General features: G+C 37.3%; 1 protein-coding gene across 4 annotated transcripts in view; it reads left to right on the top strand.

The window, feature by feature from the left end:
- The window catches only part of CEP128 (centrosomal protein 128), a gene marked incomplete at both ends in the record, with an annotated part of 391,525 nt that overhangs the window by 348,949 nt on the left and 14,926 nt on the right, over positions 1–27,650 (top strand). For 3 of the 4 annotated variants that reach the window (XM_079700920.1, XM_079700919.1, XM_079700918.1), the window contains 2 exons: positions 19,632–19,709; positions 22,942–23,055. In XM_079700920.1, the coding sequence (XP_079557046.1) occupies positions 19,632–19,709; positions 22,942–23,055 (192 nt within the window). Of the gene's footprint in view, positions 1–11,214; positions 11,320–19,631; positions 19,710–22,941; positions 23,056–27,650 lie in introns of all 4 variants that reach the window. The other variant, XM_079700917.1, reaches the window with a different exon arrangement.

Below are 27,650 nucleotides of genomic sequence, written 5' to 3'. Positions count from 1 at the left end.
CCCTGATTTAATCATGTAATTGTATACAACAGATATTTGTTGAATCCCTGCCATATCTCGACAGTGTCCTCGGGCATATAGCAGATTGGGTCCCTGCTGCCATGGATCTCACATTTTAGGTAATGTTACAAATGGAAGGACTCTTAGAGACCCTTGTCAAAACCCCTCACCCTATAAATAAGAAGTCTGGAGGACAGAGGAATTTACGAATAGCCAAATATGGCAAAGCGAGGGCTAGAATTCAATTGTCCTGATTAGTGACTCCGTGTTCTTTCCATTCCACATACTCCACTTGTTAATGTTGAGAGTAATGAAGACATGAGTAAGGAATGCTTTATAAGTAAGTACCTAGTGAATGATACTAAGTGAAGAGGAAGAAAACTAACAATGAGATCCCATATTTACCTTGAGCAGGGCAAGAAGTAGAGTCATAAACAGGACACTGAATTCTTGAATCATATTTAGAATTGTCAAAATATGCCCTTGACCTGTTGGTACATGGAGTTTAATAAAGCAACTTTGATCTAGTTTTCTTCCTTGTGAATGTTGAAGAAGAGTGTTGGCGTGTCCCTTGGTTGCATTACTAGTTGTCTTGAGCTTGCTCAGTGATATTAAATGCCTCAGTCGATCTTTTTTTAATTTTATACTCTAATTCCACTTACACAACTGTTTATAAAGTTTGTTTAGGGCTTTTAACAAACCTTGATCTCAGATGAAAGGCTGGAGAGAGTATACTGTCACTATTAGCACTATTAATATAAATATCCAAAGTGGTCTTGTGTTAATTATTTAACATTAGTGAACAATTTTATCCTATCATTGCCCCCAACTACATTATACTTGAACATCAAACAGTGAAAGTGAAAAGTGAAAATAACCCTAACCCTTCCTTCATTATTGTCTTTAGGCTCTGTTCTTAATTATTTTGCATAGTTCGTGCTCTATAAATGATTTTCTGGAGCTTTTTCAATGTTTTTCTCTACTAGCATCTCACTCTCTACCTATATCCGTAGCAAAGGCCAATAGAACACATCCTGACTTGTTTGTTTCATTGTCATCAGACATTAACCAGATAGTCTAAAGCATATTAAATATAGACTCACTGACTTAAAACACCTAGATTCTGTGAAGTACTCTCTTTATATCTTATCAGAGAACTTACTGTTTTCAGCTTTTATCCCTATCTTTTCTAACTCAGAGCTTGTTTTGCTTTGTAATACCCCAGAACTCCACATTAGACATTAGTTTTTCCTTGAAGAAGAGTGTATTTGTTCTCAGACATGAAGAAGTTGACTGAGAGGGTAAGGCAAAAACCAGGTGATCTCCACATTTCTTAGAGAATGATTAGGATTTGGTGCCCTGAGAGTTCGAAGATCTGGTTGTGAGTCCTGGCTCTTTCACATGGACAACTCACTTAACCCCTCTTATCCTAATTTCTATTGTCTATGAAATGGGCTATTACTTGTCCTATTTGTGTCATAGATTTGCTGAGAAGATCAAATGAGGTAATGGATGGAAGTCCGTTTCTAATTTTAAAAAATATTCCTCCCTTATATGTGCACTACCTTGCCCAGTCACAGGAGCAGCACATGGACTAGAAAGATTTGGCTGACTAATCAGGACATTTGTATTCTGGTCCTAGTTTTGTCACACTGGTTATGTGTCTTGGCACTCTATGTTATATACATTTTAACTCCAAAATTCAATTTAATTATTTCAAATTTAGGGTCTGAGAAATTTAGATTTATAGTTCTTACTTAATAATCCTAATAATTTTAGTTCAACACATTCCTGCCTCCAGTTTCAGTTGACCTGGGATAGGACCCAGTAGTTTCTAAAGTTCCTTAGATGATTCTAACGTGCAGTCATGGGTGGGAATCACTGATATGAGCCATCTTCTTTGTGCCCTTTAAGAATGTGCCTTTACAGTCCATCCCCTAGAGCCTGGTGTTACTCTGCCTTCATGTCTGTTGGATGTAGTCCTATTAATTTCCACTGAGTTAATTTCATGCCTTTTCTACTGATCCCATCATGTATTCTGTGCCTACAACGTATCATTTCCAATCTACCAAAACAACAGTCATAAGATTCTTTCTCAAACATTATTTTTTTAAAAATTTCCAGGAATCTAGAGTGCTTACTTGTAGCTTCTTACTAAAATTTAACCTTGTTGGGCCTAACTTCAAGGGCAAATTTACCCAGTCATGAGCTCACCAAATGATTAATTCTCTGATTTTAATAAACCTTAACGAATTGTCCAATTTACAAACTAGTATTTTTGGAAACCATATAAAGAGTTTAAAAAACAAATACATTGTTTTGTAAATCAGTATATTGAGCAAATTAGCTATTCAATCAGTTTTCTTTTGACTAAGATATGTAAATTACCTGCCTCCCTCATCTCTCTTCTTGTTTCTCCTCTTTTCTACTTTTGTGTTAGTTCCCCCCTCTGTGACATCACACTCATTTCTCCACTCATTTCTTTCATTCATTTCTCTATTCAACAAATCACCACCAACTAACCCATGTAAAGGACTGAGTATAAAGCATGGTTTATCTTGCAAAGCAGCATAGGACAAGTACTTCGTGAACTACCAGACTTCATATCAGACTCCACAGAAGTGGTTTACAAAGGCTCCCAGGAAGGAGAAATTAGGTACTAAAGGATGAACAGGATCTGAGAGGTGATGATAAAAGGCAAAGAGTTTTTCAAGGGTGGTTTAATCTTTACTATACCATCAGGGTCATTTGGACCCAATCTTGGTCTATTAATTTCCTTTGGTAAGGATTGATTTTTTTTTAATTCTTTTTTTTTGTTGTTGTTCTTACAAAGAGCAAAGAGAAAGTTTCCTCATTTTTAAGATAGAAAAAATTCATTCTGTCTTGCAAACACCATGAGTCTACTGAAGCCTATTATAAATCCAAGATGTATAATGAATCTTGGTGATCTTATTTTCTTGAAACATTTTCCTATTTCATTATCCTAGAAATTATTTTATTGGTATTTGTCAGTTGTTCCCAAATATGCTAGAAGAGACCAAAATCATATGTAGATGGAGGGATAAGGGGATCACACAGAAGGATGTTGCAATAAGTGACCTAAATCATCACTGTTACATAACATTTCAATTTTCTTATTGTGTTGTCCAAAGTATATCAAGAACTGAAGAGTCTGAGAATTTTACCCTTCTCACCAGTTACCAAGTTAGCCTGCCATACTTTTACGGATGCTGGAAGAAGACATGAGACAAAGGACTTTATTAGTCACAGCACAGCTGGCCCCATGAGCTGCATGTTTGTATCACTTCCCTTTGCCTCCCAAGTCCCTCAGGGGCAATATGGAGATGGGTCCGGGTGGGCGTTGCACATGCAGTGAATTTGTGTTATAGCTGAGGAACCCTGAGCTTATGTAACCCCAGTCTTATAAAGGGAGCTACAAGAAATTCTACCGAACCTTTGCCTAAGAGGAAGACAGTGTATTTCCAAGTCTGTTTGCTATACAAACATTCTTGAAAAGCTATTCTGGGATAAAAGCCATCATAAGACATGTAGCAATGCCATGGAGAAGTACCTTCCATCAAAATATTGTATTATCTTTCAAGAAGAAGTTTTGTAGTCTTTTTCTTTATTATTATTACTTTTATTGGATGCAGGTTGATAATTCAGAATTTCTCATTTTCTCCCATAATGACAAAGAGAAGGAAACTGACAGAGGAAGACATTTCATACTTATTAGATGAATCAGCAGATGAATATAAAGAGACAGACCATGGCATTCTAGATACTAATGATGATGGTGAAATTGATTGTATAAGCAAAAGTCAGATTATGAGTCTTCAAATGATAATATTGTAGATGAATTTTTTGCAAATTCAGGAATCAATGAATGAACAATCTATTTCTGAGGACAAAGAGGAAATAGGGTGCTCTCTTCCAGTTACTTATTCAACAAGAAGGACTTCATCATGCAATATTTGGCAACAATAACCTGGAGCACTGCATTTGCTGAAAGAATGTGTGACAGTACTCTTTCATCTTTAGTTATGTTTGTGCACCATAATTTACTTGATATGGTTCATAAATGGGCAAACGCTGAAAGCAGGTTGTATAAAAATGTGATTGAAAGGAAAAGATAATATAGAAATGAAAATTTTTGTTAGATTGACCATTCTAATTTATACTTATAAATCTAAAAAATGAAAAAAAAATCTGTAATTATGTAGTAAAGAAGACTGCATTATCAATTTTTTAAAAATTAGAATCAGGGCCTCCCTGGTGGCACAGTGGTTAAGAATCCGCCTGCCAATGCAGGGGACACAGGTTCAGGCCCTGGTCCAGGAAGATCCCACATGTGGTGGAGCAACTAAACCCGTGCACCACAACTACTGAGCCTACACTCTAGAGCCTGTAAGCCACAACTACTGAGCCCACATGTGCGCCTAGAGCCTGTGCTCCACAGCAAGAGAAGCCACCGCAATGAGAAGCCTGTGCACCGCAATGAAGAGTAGCCCCCGCTCACCACAGCTAGAGAAAGCCTGTGTGCAACAATGAAGACCCAACGCAGCCACAAATAAATAAATAAATAATTTTATATGAAAAAAAACATTAGAAGCTGTCACATTTTTAGAGGTATTGCGTTTTGAAGAAGCAAGTGCAAGAGAACAAGCCAGAAGTAATGATAAAGTAGAACTCATTAGAAATATATTTGAAATTTCTAATCAGTATTTACAAGATGGGTATTTTCCAGAATCATGGATGACAGTTATTCAGTAGTCTGTTGCGTTCATACCTTCTAAATCAAGAGAATATATAACATGCTTAACTTCTTACTAAAATTTCTAATGACATTTTTTTTAACTATCTCTTTATATACTTTAAGTTATTTATCAAGTAGCTAAAATATTTTTTTAAAACTTCACCCGTTGGGGACTTCCCTGGTGGCACAGTGGTTAAGAATCAGCCTGCCAATTCCGGGGGCACAGGTTCGACCCCTGGTTCAGGAAGATCCCACATGCTGCAGAGCAACTAAGCCTGTGCACCACAACTACTAAGCCTGTACTCTAGAGCCCATGAGCCGCAACTACTGAGCCCACGCACCACAACTACTGAAGCCCGTGTGCTCTAGGGCCCACGTGCCGCAATTACTGAGCCCATGTGCTGCAAGTACTGTACCTAGAACCCGTGCTCCGCAACAAGAGAAGGCTCCACAACAAGAGAAGCCACCGCCATGAGAAGCCCGTGCACCACAGCGAAGAGTAGACCCCTCTCGCTGCAACTAGAAAAAGCCCGTGCACAGCAACGAAAACCCAATGCAGCCAAAAAATAAGTTAAATTAAATTAAATTTTTAAAAAAATCTTAAAAAAAAAAAAAAGAAACTTCACCCGTTGGACCAGAATAGTAAATGGTGATGACTAATTATTACTGATACACTAATGATTAAGCAAAAGTATGTTGTTGTGTTCCAGGATCTGGGAACAAACTGTCATTCTGTATTCCCATCTCCTTGTTTCTTTGTTTTCTGTTTGCTTGTTTGTTTTTGTTATGAATGAATCTCCTGTAGTTCCCACAGTGTTTGAATTGCAACTGACTTCAAGCGATATTACCTATTACCATAAATTTGATAGACCCAGTTTTCACTATCAATAGGCATCTTGTTTCCATTTCCAGAAAGTTCCTTTAAAGCACTGGATTCCCTCTGAGTTTAAGAGGAAGAGACCATATATATATATTTAAAGTTTGAGCTCTGCATGACTGTGATATGTACCCATGTCTGTACCTTCTTAGAAATAATATAGAGCAAAGCTCTTACCTTTGGCTTCCAACTAAAGTTGGGTGGGAGGGAAGGAAGGACAGGGAAAGCAATATTATATAATACTTCATATTTGCTCTTCCTAACTGGTATTCCTCGTGGGTGTCATGTCCTAGAATATCTCAAGAAAATTTAGGGAGCAGGCGTCCTCAAAGAAAAAGTGGAGTATCTGTCTCATGTAATTGATGTTACTGTTGCAACTTCATTATATAGAATATATCCCAGAACTCCTGACACACCCATATTCACTTGACAGGATATGGAATTATTCCCAAATCAAATATAAATTAACTAATCTTTCACATTAGCAAATTTTAAAAATATTGTTGCATATATGTAGTTACTGGATGGCTGAGAAGCAATTATAGCACCAAATTCAATAAATATTTCTTGAGTAGCTATTATGTATTAACACCATAGATTTAAAGAATAGTAAGTAAGGCTTAATCCCTATACTTAAAATTTTCCAATTTAATGGGAAAAGGCAGTTAACAAAAAATTATAAATATGTCTCTCTATTGCCCTAATAACTTATTTTCATTTAGGAACCAAAAGAATATGCTTGAACTAAATCTAGTCAGCTTTAGCAGAATGAAGTCTGATGTAGTGATGTTATAGTTTGATTGTACATCGTAGGTACTTAGTAAATGCTGTTGGATAAAGGGAAGGCCAGATGTCCTATCCAGTTTCTGTATAATAAATGCTGTGAAATCCTGACTAATTTCCAGAGTATTGCATGTTTTCTAAGTTTTTACAACATACTTTAAATGTCCAAAGTCATGTGGTTTTGGCTACTTCAGGGGGTTTGTTGGTTGTTTTTTTGTTTAGTTTCTTTTTTTTTTTTTTTTTAGTGTGTCTAGTAAGGGCTACAGAACTTGTTCATTTTAGTTGAGTATGTTAAAAAAGAAGTGGGGGAAGGGAGACTAAGTTCAAAATTTCAAATTGTTTTGGCAAAACCAACTCCTTTTCATACTAACCACCAGGCCACAAAGCTTCATTGTTGTCCAGTTGAATGAATACATGGCTTTCATTTGGAAAAAAGAAAAAAAAACCTTTCTAGCAATTGAAGTTTCAGGAAGACGATTGTTTGTGGCAAATGTCAGATGAGTTTGCTCATCAAATAATATTGTCAGTTGTATAATGCCCAGTGGCTTTCATGGTCCATCTTTCTCAGCCAGGGCTTGCAAATTCAGAAACTAGATGAATTTATTTAAAAATATATACTTTTGCTCACATATACTTCATCTATCCTCTCTTGCCCTTCTGTTCAGCCATTCAGGACACACCTTAACAGAGCCTCTCAAACATACTTAGAATTCACCTTTAACATTACTTGTTTAGGTGGGCTGTCTTCCAAAATGTATTGCTATAACTTCAAATTACTGGTACTTTGAACTATGTATGGCCTTAAGAGATAGTTCAGTTGAATTTTCAATAGTTTTGAAGGATTCTAGATAGTCTCTGCTTCTGTCTGCTTTGGCAGCAGTCGGCCAGGGAAATGCTTTGTACAGGATCCAAAAGAGTGTTTCTAAGTGTTCAAAAAAGGATTAATTATGAAAGCAAACTTTAAAAGTATAGCCAGAGTTGGTCTCAGTTATTTTTGAATTAAGTCTCAAAGCCACAATGATAAAAATAAAATACCTTGCCTGATTTCTATTTAGATCTGATCTGCCTGTCACCAGAAACTCATCCATATAGGCGGATTAACTGTTCACATGCTCTCTCAGCATCCAAGTGCTGTGTCCGGAGTAATGGAAAATGATTAATTTGTTTTGTCGTTCCTTTTTAGAACACAGGACAACTCTTTAAAAGAAAATAACCCTTTGCTTTGAGAACAGAGAAGATTAATTATGTTCACCTCACCAAGGAGCTTTTAAGTAAATTAGCCTGGACCCCACCTCAGCCAGAACAATTATCATTCCTTATCAGTGTTCCATATCAGGACCCTCTGTTCCATGTTAAATATGGAAGAGGCAAATGTGATTGCCTGCTTTCGCATATCTTGAGGGCTTGGGGCAAGGGCTTTGCAGTATTCAGGGAAATGATTAGCATTTCTCAGTATCTGCCCTGTGACCAGTGTCTTCGTGGCCTCAAGTGGCTAAGCCCCTGTCAGCTCATCCACAGGAGACAGTTTGCTGTTCACATCCCACATTTCCTTATTAGGACCTTCTTAGGTCCACAAAAGATTTTATTCTCATCTTCCTCTCTTTTACTCTGTCTAGACCATTCAACTCAACTTTACTGTCCCTCGTTTTCTTCCATTTGTTTATTTATTTAATTTTGAGTGTCTAAAAACATTCACTGTCCCTCAAGTCAGGCTTTAAATTGTACTTTTAGAAAATAATGTGTGCTACATATATGTTTCTACAACATTTATAAGTTCTAAATGAGTATTTATTGATCTTTGCATTGAGAAGGTTTTTTGTTGTTTTTTTTTCCCCCCATGAAACTAAAATCTATTGTGTATAATAGCAAGTACTCAGCCCTGGAAATTAAGGAAGAATATAGTCCTGCCTTTAAGAAATTTGCTGTCTACTGAAAGGGACAAATAGACAGGAAGCGATTAAACAGGTGATAGGAGGCATGTTTGTGCATGGGAAGCGCTGAGGATGGGTACCCAACACACACTTTAGGAGAGATGTTCACAGAATAATAACTAGTATTATCGTTGTAACAATAGCTAGTGTTTATTGAGTGCTTACTAGCTCCCTTCCCCATTCTGAGTACTTTACATATGTTAATATATTTGATCCTTAAAATAGTTCTACACTATGGGTGTTATTATCATTCCTGTTTATAGGGGAAGAAACTGAGTCCCAGTGCAGAAGGATCAGGAACTTCTGTAGGCACACGTGGCCAGTAGGAGACTAAATCAGGGTTTCAACTCGGACCACTCAAGAGGCCATGCTTTTAACTGCCATGTTAGAGGAGGTAGTAGCCAAGCCAAGTCTTGCAGAAGGACAATCAGTGGGCTAATTTAAGCAGTGTGTAGAGGATATTCCAGACAGATGGGCCTTCACGTTGTCAACTGAAAAAAACAAACAAAACAAACAAACAAACAAAAAAGCACAACCTAAAAGTTGAGAATTATGTTTTCTTTGGTAATCTTACTGAGGACTATATAATCGGGATATACCCTCTCAGATAGCTCTGAGGAACTGTTTCAAAGAGGTAAGGAAGGAGCCAAGATATATAGGAGATTTTTCTGGGAAAAAGAAAAAGTCAAACATCGAAAGATTGCTGCTAATCACAAAAATCAGCCATCTCAAGTTAATGATTTTAGTGTTTTTCTATGTATGGGAAGATGAATGAGTCCAGGTTCATTGAAATTATTGCTTAGATATGCATCTTAACTATCTAGGGCCAGTATCCTGTTTATCTCCATCCTGAATTCCCCTCAGGACACATCATTGGAGGTGGCTGCATTGGCTGATGGATTGCTAGCAGGCTACATTTGTTGTTTACCAGAATGGCAGCAACATCTGTTTGGTCCACAGTGTGCAAAGTCATGATGGCACAGAAACTTTGACAGAAGCAAAAATATGGTATAACATTTATGGTAATAGAACCAGAAGCTAATTAGCAGCATCTAGATGAGGGCAAAACTGTAAAATCTTTTTTCTGTTTTAATTTTTTTAAATTAGGACAGTTATAAAATGAAAAAAAAATGAAAAGCAAGTTCTTTGCCTGCTTTTGGAAGTATCTGTTCTAAAAATACAAAATGACAAATATTTGGAGTTAGTAATTTGATAGGGCAAATACCCAAGATGACAGAAATATCTTTCTTCCTATTTTCCTTATGCAATCATTGACTTTGCTTTCTGCCACAGAAGAATGAAGGTTTTCCCACCCCACAGGTGTTCCTGGGTAAATAGTAATCCCTAAATGGTTTTCTCCTTATTTTACTTTCTCTTTATAGAAAGCCATTTTTCTTACTCTTTCCAACCTTTCAAGCTCCCAACCTACTCTGGGAAGAAGTTAAAGCTACAGCAGACTAAATCTAGAGCCAGAAGGGCTCTTAGAGATTTTTAGATCCTTCTTTCCCATTTTCCTGATTTGGAAACTGAGATCCATGGGTTAAATGATTTTTCCAGATTCATATAACTGGTAATGGCAAACCTGAGATATAACATTTTATCTCCTGATTGCTACTCAGTGATCTTTTCCACTGTACCTTGCTGCCTCAAATATATCTTGATGTCCTTAAACAGAAGGCTACCACAAATAAAAATATTATCTGAGTAATCTAAATAATCTATCATTATTAGAGAAACTATTTTGTGGACATTTAAGACTTTTTCAGAAGTTTATGGTCAGAATGACTATTCTTGAGATGTAAGAGTATTGGGGGTAAATCAAGAGCTTTAGGTGTAGCACCATTGCCTTTTTGGGGATTCAGTACATTCTCCCAATAAATTTCTCAGGGAACTCCACCCAGATGGCACGCCTGACGTGGGTCTCAGAGTTTCCACTGCTCAGCAGGTCCCCAACCTAGGAGTGAGATGCCTTGCCCCCTTCTCACAATACCCCCAAACTCCACCAATTCTTCCCTTGCTTGGGGCTCAGGGGCCAGCAGTCTGCAAACAGAATCAGAGGTTCCTTTTAGAGCATGTCACTCCTCTGCTGAAAACCCTCAGAAGACCTTCTGTCTCATTCAGAATTAAATACACTTACTTCACTGTGGCCTGAAGGCTCTGTAAGATCTTACCATAGGCATCTTCAGCCTCATCTTGGGCCCTTCCTCAGCTCACCTGTAGAACAGTGTCTGCTATAGAGTCGGTGTTTAGTAAATGCTTGCAGATTGAATAAATGGATAAATCCCTCCCCTTCATTAAGTAAGATGCATTCGTTCACTCAAGAAGCAGTTATTGAATACCTTTTCTGTGGAAGCACTGGGTGGACTGTGGGTACAGTGGGGAACAAAGACAGACATTCCCCACCCGGAGGATGCTTACTGCCCAGTGTCAACACAAGCACTAATTAAATAACTGCACAAATAAATGGAACACTAGTACTCTAATACTTGTTGCAAAGGAAAGGCTCATGACTTAACTGAGAGCTTATTTGACAGAAATCAGTGAAGGCATGGGTGCCTTCCCTGAGGAAGTGATGAAAGATAATAAAAATTAACCAGTTCACTTAAGATTTATACATTTCATTACAAATTAATGTAAATTTTACATTAAACATATTCAAGTGGAATTAATGGTAGGCATGCTGAAGTCTTTAGGGTAAAGTGTACAAATGTACACAGTTTACTTTGTAAGGCATCCAAAAAATAAGTTGGGTTAATGGATAGGCATGGAGATGGATAGATAAATATGTGATAAAGCAAATATAACAGAATGTTAATAGTAGAATTTAGGTGGTGGGTATTTGTGTGATCTCCATAAATTTCTTTCAGATTTCCTGTATGCTTGAAAATGCTCATAATGTTGGGGGGAAAAGTTTTAACCAGATAAGGAGACTGCAGGGAACATTCTCCACCGAGGGCACAGTATGTACAAAAGCAATTTGTGTGCCATTACAATTCTATTACTTTTATGTTTTGGATGATGTCTGTAGAACAGTAATGTATTGCTAAATATTGGATATAGTTTTAATTAAGTTTGCCTTGTTTCTGCTTTGTACTCTGTTGACTAATTTTTATTAGTAATTTTAGATTGTCACTGACCTCCTTTTCTCCATTTGAGAATCCTTGAGCTGACAGTACTTCACAGAATCAGGTTTTTTAAAATACTATTTAGAAAGTACTTGACAGTTTTCAATGTACTTTCACATTCACTCTTACTCGATAATCACAGTTACTCTATGAGTATGAGATAATAAAGACCATCGTTATTTATCCCCATTTTGCAAATAAAAGACTGAAGCTTAGAAGGGCAGGGGAAAGTGATACTCCCCAAATCACAAAATACAATTAATGTTGCTGGAAATGTGCATCTCCACAAATGAGATAGGCTGACTTCTGGTTCAGCATCCCTTCCACCTCACCACTGTCCTCCATCAGCCAGCTTGAAACACGTGACTGGGACCAGTAAATCCCACAAACATAGTTTCTTTATCTGCCACCTTAAGCAGAAATTGCTAAACTCTTTGTCTCTTTCAGCAAACACTTGCTTATACTGTTTGCCCATTATTAACATGCAATCACATTTTGGGGGCAAAAGTTCTTAAATTTCTTTCCTTTGTTGAGTACATTTAGTTTCCAATTTTAAGAAATGAAGTGATTTCACAGAAATTAAAGGGTGGATCTCAAGACCCTCCTCCTTATAGACTGGTTGTAAGGGCCCAATTCGTTATCTAGCATACAGAGAACACTAAAATAGTCCTCATTATTCTTTGTGTGTTACTTTTCCTTTATATCAGGAAAAATATTTAAAGAGGGGATCTCAAGGGGAAGAGATATGTTTCTTTATTCCTTCTGTATTCCTTTCTCCTTCAACTCATTCTTGGTGTTCTCTTATTGAAAAAAAAATCCCCAAATTAAGCTAATAATAAGATCATGGGTTGACTATAACTCATAATTTGGTTATGTCTAGAAACAAGAAAGCAATATTGTGGAATGACAGATTCTGTAGGATTTTTATAGTTCTTCACTGAAAAAAATTACTGTGAACGAGAGTTGGAAGATACCTAGAAAGCATTCTTCATTCAAATTTTCTAGTGAAGATATTCTACCTATTCTCAAATTTCATAAATTTGTGCTTTTTAAAGGAGATCTTCTACCACGTTTGATTAGAATGGTATTATATGAAGACAATAGAATTTGTTGTTGACAAAAGTTCTGGATTTTAGATCAAATAGAGTCACTGATGCCATATTGCCACATTAACTGGTGTTTCTTTTGTTTGTCTTTTTAACAAGCCTTATGTACCCTTTTACCCTGAGACAAATGTAAACACTTCTAAGTGGGTGTCTGATTTTTAAAACTCTCTGAAAGTGAAGCCATACCCGGCCTCTGTACCCTGACACCCAATTAAATCTTGGAGACAAGAGTTTTGGGTGAAGTAGAAAAGAACAGCTTTACTGCTTTGCCAGGCAAAGGGGCCACAGCGGGCTTGTGCCTCAAAAACTGTGTGTCTCAACATGGAGGCGAGAGTGAGAAGTTTCATGGTAACGGTTCAGAGAGGGTGTGATCACCTCGCAGACACTCTTCTGATTGGTTGGTGGTGAGGTAAGTGGGAGTCAGCATCATCAACCTTATGGTTCCAACCCCTCTGGGGTCTGCCTGCTTGAGAGCAGCATACCATTAATTTCTCCCACCTTGTGGGGCTTTCAGTGTCTGCAGAACAGCTCAGATATTGTTATATATGTATATCCCTTAATGGCGAACCAGAACTCTGCCCCGAGGCTGCATTTTTGTTTCTCTTGACTGTTCCTCCCTTGTCTCCAGATCCCCTCCCTTCCCTAATTAGCAACTGTTTGAACCTTCTCACTGGAACTCAGGGAAGGTCATGGAGGCTGAATGAAGCCTATTTCCTATTATCAAGACATGGGGGGCACAGAAGGGCTTTTGTGCCCAGGAGCCCCACAGGGTCCTGCTCAGTATCAAAAGTACACAATCTAGAAATAGAGGACTCCTCTGATATTCCAAGAAATCCACACAACTTTGAGCTCTGAGTCTCTTTGAAGGATGTGTGTCTATGAAATGACTTTGCCAGCCCAGTCTCTGCTACTTTTTCACTTGATTCCAGCAAGTGTCATACAGTTTGGATGAAAAGAGGACCCTATGAAGCCAATATAGCTGTGCTGGATCTAGTCACCTCATGTGAAAAGGCAGACAGTCTCTCTTTTTCATGATCTCACTCTTCCTCTCCTTCAAACTTGTTTATTCAGGTCCTTTTACCATCTTTCAGCCATTTGTCAAAAAAGTTTTGAAGTGGATCCCTTTCCAAATGAAATGGAATTGCATTTTTGAACCCAAATAAACTGCTTCATAACCTCATGTATTTAATATCTATATAGTGCCAAAAATGCACACACATTTTTAAAGTAAAAATATAGACACCATATCCTTTATTTATCATCCAAACCTCAAAACATATGATTTCAATAACACTATAATAAAATGGTGGTTGTTATATGTTAATAAGAAAATAACATGTACATTTTTACAAAGAAAAGTATATTCTGTTTCGTAAGCTTTCTCTACAGGAGACAGGAATCTAAGAATTGCAGTGAAGCCCCTTCTAATTCCTAATAGCTGCTACTTATGTTGTCATACTATATTATTCAATTTCCCTCAAGTCTGAAGCAAAGGAACACCTAAAGAAAAATATACTGTGGACCAGTACAAACTGTTCAACCCCATAGCAGTTTGGTGTGTGTTGAAGATTTTGGAATAGTAAAATTGCCAGCTAATTCATTGCCCCTTCCAACAGATATCTAAACACGCCTGTAGGTACAAAAGCCGTAAGTCCTAACAGACAGGATTTCTGAATTTCACTGTTGTTTCTGCCACTGGATCTTGCCCTTAGTCTAGAGAAAATAAATGAAATAGCAAACTTTTGCTTCTAGGGTGTTTTTTTTTTTTTTTTTTTTTTGCGGTACGCGGGCCTCTCACTGTTGTGGCCTCTCCCATTGCGGAGCACAGGCTCCGGACGCGCATGCTCAGCAGCCATGGCTCACGGGCCCAGCCGCTCCTCGGTACGTGGGATCCTCCCGGACCGGGGCACGAACCCGTGTCCCCTGCATCGGCAGGCAGACTCCCAACCACTGCATCACCAGGGAAGCCCTGCTTCTAGGTTTTTAATACAGAGGCCAAGATTCAGTGGGTTCATTAGAACACGGTAACTCTGCCTTTGTCTTTATGTGGCCAACATTTGTTGAAGCACCTCTTGTGGACAGATAGTGTGCTATGCTAGTGCTAAATGTTACAAAAAAAGAAAAGGGGGTATTAGTATCATAAAACTCAATCTCATACCTACGTCCTCTAATCAACAGAAAGACTGTCCTGATCCCTTGTGTGTGTATATATATTGGATGCATGATCTTGAGCACAGACCCTTCAGCACTGGCAAGATGAAATTCTTCCTGGGTTCATCTTAAGACTTCTTTTTCCAGAAACAAGCTCATCAAGGACATATCTTCAAAATTCTAGTTGCTAAGAGTTGATAGCTAACAAGGGATTAGGAATTTACCTAAAGCATGCACTATTACAGCTACTGGTTGCTGTCCTTTTCAATTGGTGATTTGCCATGAAAATATTTATATAATAACACTGACATTTCTGCATTCCGACTGCTTGGATTTGCATACCAGTTTTGCCACCACATGACTGTGAGGAAGTTATTTACACTTTGGTCCTCGGTTGTCTCATCTGTAAAATGGGGATAACCTTAGTATCTACATTATACAGTGGAATGAGGATTAAGAATTGTATTCAACATTGAATTACATTTTTATAGTTAGTCTTTCATTATCCTACTAAACAGGATTAGGAGTAATTGATCATTTGCTTCCTAGGCCAGTGGAAGTCCAGCTCCTTAAGCCTCTGAGATAAAGCAAGTACTATAATCAGTGTATTGTATCAGTTTTTTATGAAATGGAGTCTTAATTGTGAATTTCTCTGTTTTCAAATTAGATATGAAATTTATTATCTTGTAACATTTTCAAAAGAGAAACACTCTTTAAACCCCTATGTGAATGTCCAATTTAGTTCTTCTAGAAAATTGATTTAAGAAAATTAAAGACAGGTTAAGCACCTGTCATTTCCTGGTGCCATTATTCATAAACTTGAGAAATTGTTCCCTTAATTCTACCAGTGGAGACTTATATGTGCCCTTTAATGCATTCGACCATGTAAGGCAGAAGTAATTAATCAACTTAAAAAATAAAAAGTTTCCCTGACTCTGCATGAGGTATTTTGCCCTAGGAACTAGCATGCTATAGGTCCTCATGGCACCTTTAAAATCCAAGCAATTTCCCTATTTAGACTTCCCATGTGCTATTAGTTCTTATCTCTCTAGCACAGTTAGCTTTTGGGGAAAAGTGAACTTGAAATGCCATGTAATGTGACAAGACTCTAAGCACAGAATCCCAGCCAAACTCACATTAGAAAACAAAAAATGGAGTTTGAACGTGCATATGCATACCTTTTAAGTCTATATGACAACATGGCAGGTTTAAGCACACTAACATGCATATAGAGGGAGAGAAGGCCAGAAAATAAATGTACTCCCCAAATACCACTTAATCATGAAATTATGAGACCTGAGGTGACTGCAGGCCTGGACTCATTATCTTCATTACTTTATGTCTTATTGTTGCAGATGCCTTAGAAATCTCAGCATCTGTACATGTAATTTCCTTAAAATAAATGCAATTAACTTTTTTCTTTGTATAATTCTTACATATTTTACATATGCATATTCTCCCTCCAGTAAATTAAAAGTTCCTGCAGAAGAGAAAGTGTGCCATCTACGTCTTATGGATCTTTCTGTGGTATCTAGATATACATTTGGTGTTACTTAACTGACTAGAATATAAGGATGAAGAGAAGGACATGTTTACCAGAAAGTATTTCTGATATTGAGCAAGATATTGAGAAACAATCCATAAATGGAATATAAAATAATCACAACTACAATAGATGAAGAGAAAGTATAAAGATGTTAGTGGAGACGTGGGGGGTTAGGGGAGGGAAGTAGAAAAATAACCGGTTAAGAAAGAAGAAGCCAAGCAAGTTTTTAAGGTTGAAGATTTACTCAAAAAAACGTAGCCATTTGAATATGTACCCCCAAAACATAATCAAATAGAATAAACCAGTATGTGTAAACATGCTAGGAAAAAAACTTTTTAATGCATCACCTGATTGATTGAAAATTTTAAGCAAAAATATTTGCATAACCTGCTAACTTTACCGTAGGGAAAGAGATCATTTGCTTATTTTAAGATCAAAATGAGTATAACATATTTAACCCAGGTTCAGAGGGACACTTTTGAATGGAAAAAATTATGGGATGAAAAAAAAGGGAATAAAGTTTTAAAACTACAAGTTGTACCGAAACCATTGTTTATGAAGAAGATTTTATCCAATGCATAAAATTTTGCTTTAAAATCACCATGGCATTGATTTGGATTTTACTACTCAAGGGCCAATGAGGAAAGCTATAATTTTACTATTTAAATGAATATAGCATATATGGTGACTAAAACTACTAGTTCTCCTAAATCTACACATGAGGGCCTATGTTAAGAAACATGTCATGGGCTTCCCTGGTGGTGCAGTGGTTGGGAGTCCGCCTGCCGATGCAGGGGACGTGGGTTCGTGCCCCAGTCCGGGAGGATCTCACATGCTGCGGAGCGGCTGGGCCCGTGAGCCATGGCCGCTGAGCCTGCGCATCCGGAGCCTGTGCTCTGCAATGGGAGAGGCCACAACAGTGAGAGGCCCGCGTACGGAAAGGGAAAAAAAAAAAAAAAAAAAGAAACATGTCATTCTTTTAATTGAAGTATAGTTGATTTACAATGTTGTGTTAATTTCTGCTATATAGCAGTGACTCAGTTATACATATATATACACATTCTTTTTTATATTCTTTTCCATTATGGTGTATCTCAGGATGTTGTATATAGTTCCCTGTGCTATACAGTAGGACCTTGTTGTTTATCCATTCTATGTATAAATAGTTTGCAACCACTGACTCCAGCTTCCCAGTCCATCCCTCCCCAGCCCCCCACCCCATCCCCCCAACCCCCGGCAACCACAATCCTGTTCTCTATGTCTGTGAGTCTGTCTCTAAGAAACATGTTATTTTGATTAATCTTCCTATTCATGAAATAATTAAATAAAGCTATTTAAAATGCATGGCAGTTTGAGTTGAGCACATGCCACAAAAAAGACTAACAATGTAAGTGTTAAGCGGAAGGAACAAAATACTTGGAAGGAACAAAACACTAAGTCTTTTAAATGGAACTCGAAAAGGAAGTTTAAGCGGAACTTGAAAAGTTATGAATGTGAAGAAACAGCATATACAACTTCCAATTTCAAAATGGCCAAAGGAAGGATGTTTCTACCACACTCTCAAAAATCACATTAGAAGAATACAAATCTGAAGAGATAGAAACAGTGGTTTACATGTTGACAACTAGAAGACATCTATAATGCCAAGTCAAAGAACATCGAAAGAAAAAGGGTAAAATGCCTCACAACAGAGGTGAAACCCAAATGCCTGTCAAGGGGATAGCTATGGAAAGCAAATTTTATTCACTCTGTAGAATTTTTGAAAGGCTTTTGAGCTAGTGGTACCCTTTTATTGCAGAAGGAGAGAGTGGAAATGAGTACATTGAAAGCGTCTTCAGGGAAGACTTAGACCCTCCACTGTCTGTCTCCATCCCTGATCCTCCACAAACCCTGCAGGAGATGTAAGGCTATGCTCTGGAGAAGCTCTGGATGGGAGGTGAAGACAGAGAACAGCATCAGGGTGAGATAGGGATAGGAAGAGTAAATGAAAGTGAGTATACCAGATGATGAGAACACCAGTTCCTAACCCAGGCTAGTTCCAAAAAAATTGAACTCCCCTGAGAAAAAAACCCTGATGCACATATAATTTGGAGCCTCCTCCCACCAAAAAAAAAAAAGGAAAGAAAGAAAAAAAAAGCCATTTGACCACCCGATTAGCCTATTATTAAATTACATAATTCTCAGGTATTATTTGCAATAAATTCTATGCTATGCATTGGTAGCTAACAAACCATGAAATCTTATGGCTTAGCACCATAAAAGTTGATTTTTCACTCACATTAAGTCCAATGTGGTGGGCAGCTCTCCTCTATCTTGTAGCTCTGCCATCTGGAATATGTGGCCTCCAGGGTCCTTATGGCAGGGTCTGAGGTGGAAAAGGGAACACACAGACTCTTAACTGTCTCAGTCCAGAAGTGACACATGTCACTTTCATTCATAATCTATTGTGCAGAACCATTCACGTGGGAGATGTAGGGGGGTACATGGAATAGTGGGTGGTCACTAACTTCTTGACAGCTCTGTGCAAACTTATGTTATGTCCAGGTTCTTGCAGGACACTTTCTTCCCACGCACAGCCCTAGGGTTTATTTCATTGAATAATTACAATTCGTTTTAAATGTAAAAGCTACTATCTGTGTGCCTACCCTGTGACAGGACTAAGAATACAGAGGTGTATATGGTACAGTCTCTGGTCTCAAGGTTATTCTACCATTTAACCTCTTAGTTCAACATTTGCTTTGAAATAATTTCCAGAGCATTCCCTCTTAGTGGTTATATCAGTATGTGTAAATCAGTGATTAGCAAATCAAAGACTGTAGAAGTTATTGATTTGTAATCAACAGGACCTCGTGTCCCTGTCGCACATATTTAATTTCAGATTATTTCTTCCAAGTCTTTGAGAACTACTCTTTTCCTTTTTAACTAAAATAATTGTTGAGAGCTCTTTTCTTCTTTTTACTGTCAACATGTGAGGATCTCTAATATGCTCCATAGATAAGTAACTGCAAATTCATCTATTTCTCAGTATTACCTTATGATTTATTTCTGATGTTCACTGAAGCAGGTTTGTAAATTAATATGAAATTCTCTATAGAAAGTTTGATAGTATATCAGTTGCAAGCAGTTATCTAGGAGGAGCTTTATATTCAAATCAGTCTTGCAAATGCATCTCATTTTCTTCTTGAAAAAATGTTTTCTGATGTAGAAAGATACATTTATCTTAGACATACTATTTGTTATTTGACTCTCTAAATCTACAGTTTGAACTGCTTATACCAATGGTACAACTGATTTTTAGTACTTGGATTCTGAAAGTATTAATTTTTCATAATGTTTGCTTGCCTTGTGTTTTCTAGAGTACCCGAGTGGCCTTAGACCATCTGGAGTCTGTGCCTGAGAAACTGAGCCTACTAGAAGATTTCAAAGGCTTCAGAGTGAGAAAGAGTTGGCTTTTCTCTTTCAGTATTTTTATCTGAGTGAAAGTACTTGACATCTTCCTGATGTGCAAAGAAAATTGTAGGGAGGGAGGAAAGACCAAACAACATTGGGGACTCTTAACACTCAATCTTATCAGAGCTTATTGACATTTCTGAAGCCAGCATTGAAAATAATGGAACTTACATATTAGCACAATATGGGAAAATAGAGGCTTTTACCCTATTACCAGAAGCTCATTTGGCTCCCTAAAGCTTTAACTATAATTTAGAAAAACCTAAGAATTAAAAGGAATTACACATTCCTTTTAATTCTTTTAAAAGAATTAAATGACTTTTTTGATAAACGATTTTAATTTATGAATTATCTTCTTTTTATAAATTATAAATTTCCAGAGTACTGTTTGTCTTAGAGATACAGTAGTGCACAGGTTATCCCTGTACTACAATATATGAATTCAGATCCACATAGAATTTTAGATTTTATATCCAATGTTATTTATTGATAGAACTCTAATCACGAAAGATTTTATTTTCAAGCCAGTTAATTACATGTCGGAATTTACCTACTGTAAATATAACCCTGCCACCCAGTCCTGCCAGACAAGGTCCAGGCCAGACAGCATGTATCCCCGTAGGGGTGCATATGTAATGGACAGTTTTAATGATTTGTAATTTCTTGACCCTGTATGAACAAACAAAGATGAGAGTTTCTCTTTGAAAACCATTTAACTGTTTATTTCATGTTAGCTTTAAAATATAACATATATAGATTCTGCTTAACTCTAACATATTATTTGAGGATATAGTGAGTAAGAAATATAACCAGATCATGCCATGTTGATTTATTAGAAGTACTGAAGATGATGTAACTTTCAAGGTCTACACTATCTTAACATTTCATTAAGCGTATTTTGCTAGTTCAGTAACTAAACATTTTTGAGTGGGATCTAGGGTTGAGCTGACACATCTAGAAATCTAGACTATCACTTATAGAATAAAGCCAAGTGTTTCTAGTATATTTTACTAAAGTTTTAATTCTTCCCCATGATTTAATTGCATATTTTCAGTCTAAATCTCCATCAAAGAATTATAAAACCAGTGTTCAATAAGATGTAATTTCTTTTCACCCTTATATGACCCGATGTGGAAAGCAGACAATATGTTACACCCATGTCCTTTCCACTTTTTTCTTCTTTAGCTAATAGAAGTTATCTAAGTGAATGAAGGGCCGGCACCAGAAAGTATTAGAAACAAGTGGCATTTGCCATTGAAAAACTAATGCCTGTCTTATACCAGCATAAAAAAAAATAAAGTTTAACCCCCAGTGACAGCTCATTTTTCCCCCCAGTGGTCTACATTAAACAGAATGTTCATAAGGGTAATTTAAAAGTTGTGTTCTCGACTACTGCCAAAAAATTTTTTATTATTTTTCATCTTATAGGCTAGTGATTATCTACAAATCTAGCTTATATGTGCACACACTCACATGGGAAGGTGCCTATATAGTGAAATTTTTAGGGACAGTGTTTTTCAAAATTCAGAATTGTACTTTCCAGTATTAGTCATTAAAATTGAAACCTTTACCTTTAAAAGGGAAAGGAGTTCGTTAGCAAGTATTATACACTGCTATGTGGCAGGCAGTAGCTAAGTACTTTACATTACATTTCTTCAAATCCTCAGAGACACCCTATAGATTGGCATTATTTTCCCCCATTTTACAGCTCAGGAAACTGAGGTTTGGGGTATGTAAATTAGAGAAATCTATGATCTACTTCTCTATGTTTACAGCAAAGCCCATCTGCTTTGCCCTACTGCCTGTAGCTTGAAACCCATTCTATATGTACTCTAAAGTCATCTGTATGATTAAAAAGAGGTCATGTAATCAATTTAATGAAAACAACTACACATAGCCTTAAATAAAAATACATGAAGCCTTTAGGTTATTAGACATAGATTATATTTTTCAAAACCCCTAAAACTTTCTAAAATTCAGTACGCTGTTAACAGGAGTTCAAAGACCTAAGTTCTGGTCTATGCTCATGCACCAGACAAAATCACTTAATATCTCAGGGAATATCTCCTCATCCATAAAATATGAGAGACTTGAACAATATTATCTCTGTTCCTGCTCACACCGGCATCACTAGCATATATGTGAAAATGCATTTCACATATTTTTTTGGCAATACTGTTGTCTATGACTCTTAAGTATGAATACAAACCTCAACTTATTTAGATGGTTTTGACTTTATTCTTATTTAAAGGTGTCATAGTCTCTCTCTCTCATTTATTTCCCCCTTATTTTGAAAGAAGCGATTCAACTCCACAATCCTACATTTAAACATTACATATTTGATATGGAGGAGAGGGAATAGCATTGGGTTCCAAGCCCAGTCTGCCACAAATTGCCTAGCCTTGGACAGGTCATTCTTAACTTACCTGGGCTGTAACTTTTTTTTTTTAATAAAAATGAGAACTTTGGAATTCTAATACCCCTTCTAGTTTGAACATTCAGAAAGTTCTTTGGGGCTATTTGGGGAACTAAATCCCATAGATGATTTTTCTTACATATGAAAATCAGTTGTCCTAATTCTATTCTAATTTCTCCCGAATTCATAATAGAAATGTCTAAATAACTGGCTGTGGTGACTTCTTTGCTGTGGTCTACCCTCTCTCCCCAGAATGAAGGAAAAATAGAAAGGAAGGAAGGCAGGCCCTGGAAATTTTTTCTGTCTTAATTTATTACCTGAATTTTTTTATGCTTTTGAGGGCAGATGAGCTATCCTTAGGTTTAAAAATCTACGTGATGTAATAGTTAAAATTCAGAATGTTGAACAAAGAGAATATTTTGATGCCAGGTACTATTCCAAGGGATAGTATATAACATCCAAAAGTGGCATGGTATCATTAAGTTCCATCTTTGGACAACTCACTGTTAATTAAACCTTTTTCCCTGCCTTCAACTAAAGGAAGGAAGTCATTTCAGATTGGCATGGGGACTAGCAGTGAAAAGAAATACAAATAACCAATGTGGGACCCTGTTTTTATTTTTATGATAGCATCCAAAGTGATCATATTCTTCTTTATCCTTGGGAACCTATGAGTCCTCTATATATCTCTCTAAACGGCTATAATGATTAATCATCTACATATCAAAACTTTCTTATTTTAATTTCAAGCACCGGTTTTTCTTTCATCTACCAGTTTAGACCCTTTGTTGTTTTTGCAGGGTTCGCGCAGTTTATCTGACAGAATTGATGGGAGATATTCTAAGTACAGAGTTCACAGAGAGTCTCTTCAGCAGCGCCTGGATGACACCAAGTACAGAATCCAAAGCTTCAAAGTAATGCCCTTTATATACACTTTCAGTCTTTGGGCATTATTCATGTTTATGGCTACAGCTTTCTAAGTAGCTGCTGCAGGTTTTGTGTAAGGGTACTACTTATAAAAGCAATTTCTTGATGTAGGAGATAGATTTTCAATTCTGTAGAAGTAGAGAATAAAACTCCAAAGACTGTGTTTATACCTTTTTACCTGAGACCTCATCTTTAAGGTTATGCCATTGTTGCTTAATATGTTGTTTGTCTATGGGAATTGATGATGCTGCTTAAGAAATCCTGAGCCAGGAAACCTCTGGTCTCTTGATTGGTCAGAGGCTTAGTGTGGATGGTGGCCCCCCTCAATATGTAAGTTCAACTACTCTCGGTGCTGAAGTCCCCAGTAGGTGAAGTAACATATAGTATTTCATAGCATTGGCATTTATAGTCATTCCTTTCATAAGAATAAGAACTCCATATTACTACTTCAGCCTATGGTTCACTAGTGTGGAACCAACATAGGAGACTGGGAAGATCTGACCATATTGACAAAAAGCCTACCATTCCCTAGAGTCTGTCCAAGATCCATGTGGGGTATGGGTGACTTTAAACTCATTTGACCCTGAACAGTTATTAGCCTAGAGCAGGACTTCTTAACCCTGGCATGAGTGACAGTTGTGCCAGGTAATTCTTTGTTGTAGAGGCTGTCCCATGCATTGTAGGATGTTTAGCAGCATCCCTAAGAATCTACTTACTAGATACCAGTAGCATTCCCCATCCCAAGTTGTGGCATCTAAATGTGTCTCTAGATAGTGCCAAACATCCCCTAGAGCAGTGGTCCCCAAACTTTTTGGCACCAGGGACCAGTTTCGTGGAAGACAATTTTTCCACGGACAGGTCGGGGTGGGGAGTGAGGGATGGTTCAGGCGGTAATGCGAGCGATGGGGAGCGATGGAGAGCGATGGGGAGCGATGGGGAGCAGCAGATGCAGCTTCACTTGCTTGCCAGCTGCTCACCTCCTGCTGTGCAGCCCGGTTCCTAACAGGCCATGGACGGGTACCAGTCCACAGGGACACCTGCCCTAGAGGGCAAAATTGCCCCCCATCGAGAACACTGACCTAGAGAGAATCCATCTATATTCTAATGTACACTCCAAGTTGATTTAGAAAATGAAAAAAACTAAAGGTTCTTTTGGCTTTTTTATATTCTTACAAACTTCAATATATGTGAATATTCATTACACTGTATATATTCACTTATTTCAGCCAAATATAATTATTTTTAAAATGCTTCTTGCCTCCTCTGAATATAATTGGATAGAATGCTCAGTGGATATAAAGACAGTATTCATTTACATAAGTCCTCCCTAGCATGCTTAAAATGAGCACTTCTCCATCTCAAACAAAAATTTAACACAATTATGCCATGTTATTTATACCCTTATTGTAAAGAGGATGCCCTGTGGCTTTGTGCTTTTTTACCTTTGCTTTTTATATTGGTATTATTTACTATAGTAGTGACCTTGTTGTCTCATATGGTGAATTTTAAATTGTCTTCCAACATTCTCATCAGGTCCCATATACTCAAGCGTTTCTCCACCACTGAGAGGAGTGCCACTAACTTTAAACAGAAGTGAAAGGCTTAGGTAACAAGAGCTAATAATAATAACGACTCACTATTGAGCATATATTAGAACAAACTACATAAAATTGCTCTTTTTGTATGTGTCTCATGCTTTATGTGCATTACCTCATTTAATCCTCACAGCAACCCTGTCAGTTGGCACCATTATTTTTCCTTTTTTACCACTGAAGAAAACAAAGTTATAGGGCAGTTAAGTGGTTGGATCAGGGTTCAAACCTAAATCTGCCTAGCTTCAAGAATCTATATTCTTGAGCACCAGGCTATTATAGTATAAATTTGTACCTGATATTCCTTAATTTTTTTAGAAGTCACCAAATGTAGGGACTATATCTTTAATAAATAAAAGTCAGTTGTCTCCAAAAGTACATAAACACATTATATGCCTCTTAATTCAATAGAGGTCTGGATGCAAATGAAGCATTTAAAACATTATTTCCGAATACAGTTAGATCCGGTATTAGGTAAGTCGGTGCTGTCTAGTGGCACCCAAATTGCTATAAATCAATGCAATTTACACAACAGCATATGGCAAAGCTATGAATGTTTAACATGTTCAGCAAGTAATCTCATTGGAGTTCTTTGTAAAATTACATTTGCAGCTGAAGAGGAAATCAAGCCTGGTTTGTGAGGCCAACACTTATCAAAATGAGAAATAAGGTTGAAAATTTTGCAAATAGGCAGTACAAATATAAGGAAGAGTCACAAAACACATTTTGTGATGACATTGTCCCACATTAATACTAAACATTTTTAAATGTTAATCTATTTTACTGATGAATATGTAGGTTACTATCATGTGTAGCATATATCTGGCCTAAAATAATGTAGTGATCTAACGCAAAACTCATGAGAATATCACATCTTTTGTAGTCATTGTTGAGAAAAATGTGAGAATGCATTTTTGTGAATTGTAGATACCAATGATCATTTGCTTATATGCTTTTTATGAAAATAAGTTATTTATCAAGAATGAGAGGGGAGGCATGGATAATCAGAAAAGCTACCTCTGATTGACTATTGACATCTTGAAGAAAATCATAAGAGGCATTGAGACTCTTTCTATCAAGGGATAAGGCGTCCCATTTACTACATCAGTTTCATAAGACGTTATTTCAGCAGATCTTAACTTCTGTCATATTTTGCTAGGACAGAGTTCAAAGAAAAGGCTCTTGAGTTCATTGGTTCTACTATAAACTGTGGTTCCAGGAAATCATTTAGTGTAGGATTCAGTTTAATGCAACAGACATAGACTATACAGATACTATATTGCAAAAGCACTGCACTACCTGTTGGAGGTGGGAGTGGCAGGATGTATAAACATGCAGAAGGCATGGTCTTCAAGTAGGGAATAGTAATCTAGTCATCTTAATCCTTATAGATAATTCTTGCACAGTTGTTTTAGAGCACAGTTTGGCAAACTACCACCCATGGGCCAAATCTTGCCTGCTGACTGCTTTTGTAAGTAAAGTTTTATTGGAATACAGCCACATTTATTAGTCACGTGTTGTCTGTGACTGCTTTCATACTCAGTGGCAGAGTTGAATAGTTGCAACAGAATACCTAATATATTTATTATCAAGCCCTCTACGGGAAAAGTTTGCCAATTCCTGGTCTAGAGAAAGGAGAAATTACCAATCTACTCTTACTTCCTTTACAGATTATGTAAAATATTCTCTTTTCTTTATTAACCAAAACATACTACCTGAGCTCTTTATAAAGTCATAATACCATCCATTCATTCAACAAATATTTATTGAGTTTCAGCTATGTGCCAGGAACTTTCTAGGCCCCTGGGACTCATGTCTGTGAACAAAATAAAGATCCCTGCCTTTCAGAGCTTCTGTTCTAATTGTGAGATGTTCAAGTTTGTTCTTGTTGTTGTTAAATACAACTTTCAGCAAACCTTTACTGAGTTTACATTGTGTATAAAGCGCTGTGCTGGAAGCCGGAGAGGATGATGGCACAGTAAGAAGGGCCATTATCAGTCCTGAGGATCTCAGAGTCTTCACACAGACAACTGTAGTACAAAGGAGAAAGGGGTACCTGCTGTAAGGGTGACCCAGAAAAACTGCAGTGGGAGTTCAGAGAAGAAAGATGCTCTCAAGTCTTGAAAAGAGGCTTGTGATGACAAGGTACAGGGAAAAGGATCACTATTAGCATTACAGTTGTAGACCCCTGACTGTATTACTGTTGGCAGACAAATAACTGTTGGACTAGCAGAACTATATTGGCAGCTGGCTGCTCTCATGTTGTTGCTGATGTCAGAAGGCAGTGAGACATCCAATATGACCGCACTGCTGGTGGAAGGGAAGTGTAGCAGAAAGTGTACAAGTCAGGTTCTCTTTGAATCCAGAAAGAGAACCATCTCCTGCTGTTTACTCCCATGGCAGTTACCAGGACCAAATGATCAGATTTCTAGAAACCTATTGAGAGCTTTAGCAGGACCAATGTCCACAACTGCTGAGAGCATAATGTAATATTGTACTAAGCTTACCAAGTTAACTGGTCAAAGCCTGATCTAAAAGTTTAAAATTAGAATTCAATTCAAAGCTGAATCTGACCCAAACTGTCTCTGTGTAGACAACAGAAACATTTCACAGCTTCTCATTCATGAGGCCTAACTGGGTTTCTGTAGGACATACAGACTTCCTTGCTGTCCCAGCTGTTTCAAATAGAACAGAATGTTCAAAAGTCAGCCAATAACAGAACATTGCTAATCTGAATTCACGAAAGAGCATGGTTTTGTCCAAGATATTTCCATTTGCTACCTGCCCTTTTTGCTCTCTACCCATGCTAAATATATGGTTTTAATTAGCAGTGGATTTTTAGTAAAATCACAAAAGGCATATTTTGTTCTCATCCTTCCTCCTCCTGAAAAGAAAATCATGATTTTCCATTTCCAGTAGAAGAGTTTGTACGCAATTTCTTTTTAAAGAAGCAGTGTTTTGCAGGATAAGATGAGGTAGGTGAGGAAGCG

The sequence above is a fragment of the Hyperoodon ampullatus genome, assembly GCF_949752795.1.
Source record: "Hyperoodon ampullatus genome assembly, chromosome: 3".
NCBI lineage: Eukaryota > Metazoa > Chordata > Mammalia > Artiodactyla > Ziphiidae > Hyperoodon > Hyperoodon ampullatus.
Note: the sequence above shows the minus strand (reverse complement) of the source record. Positions and strands in the feature narration are given on the sequence as shown.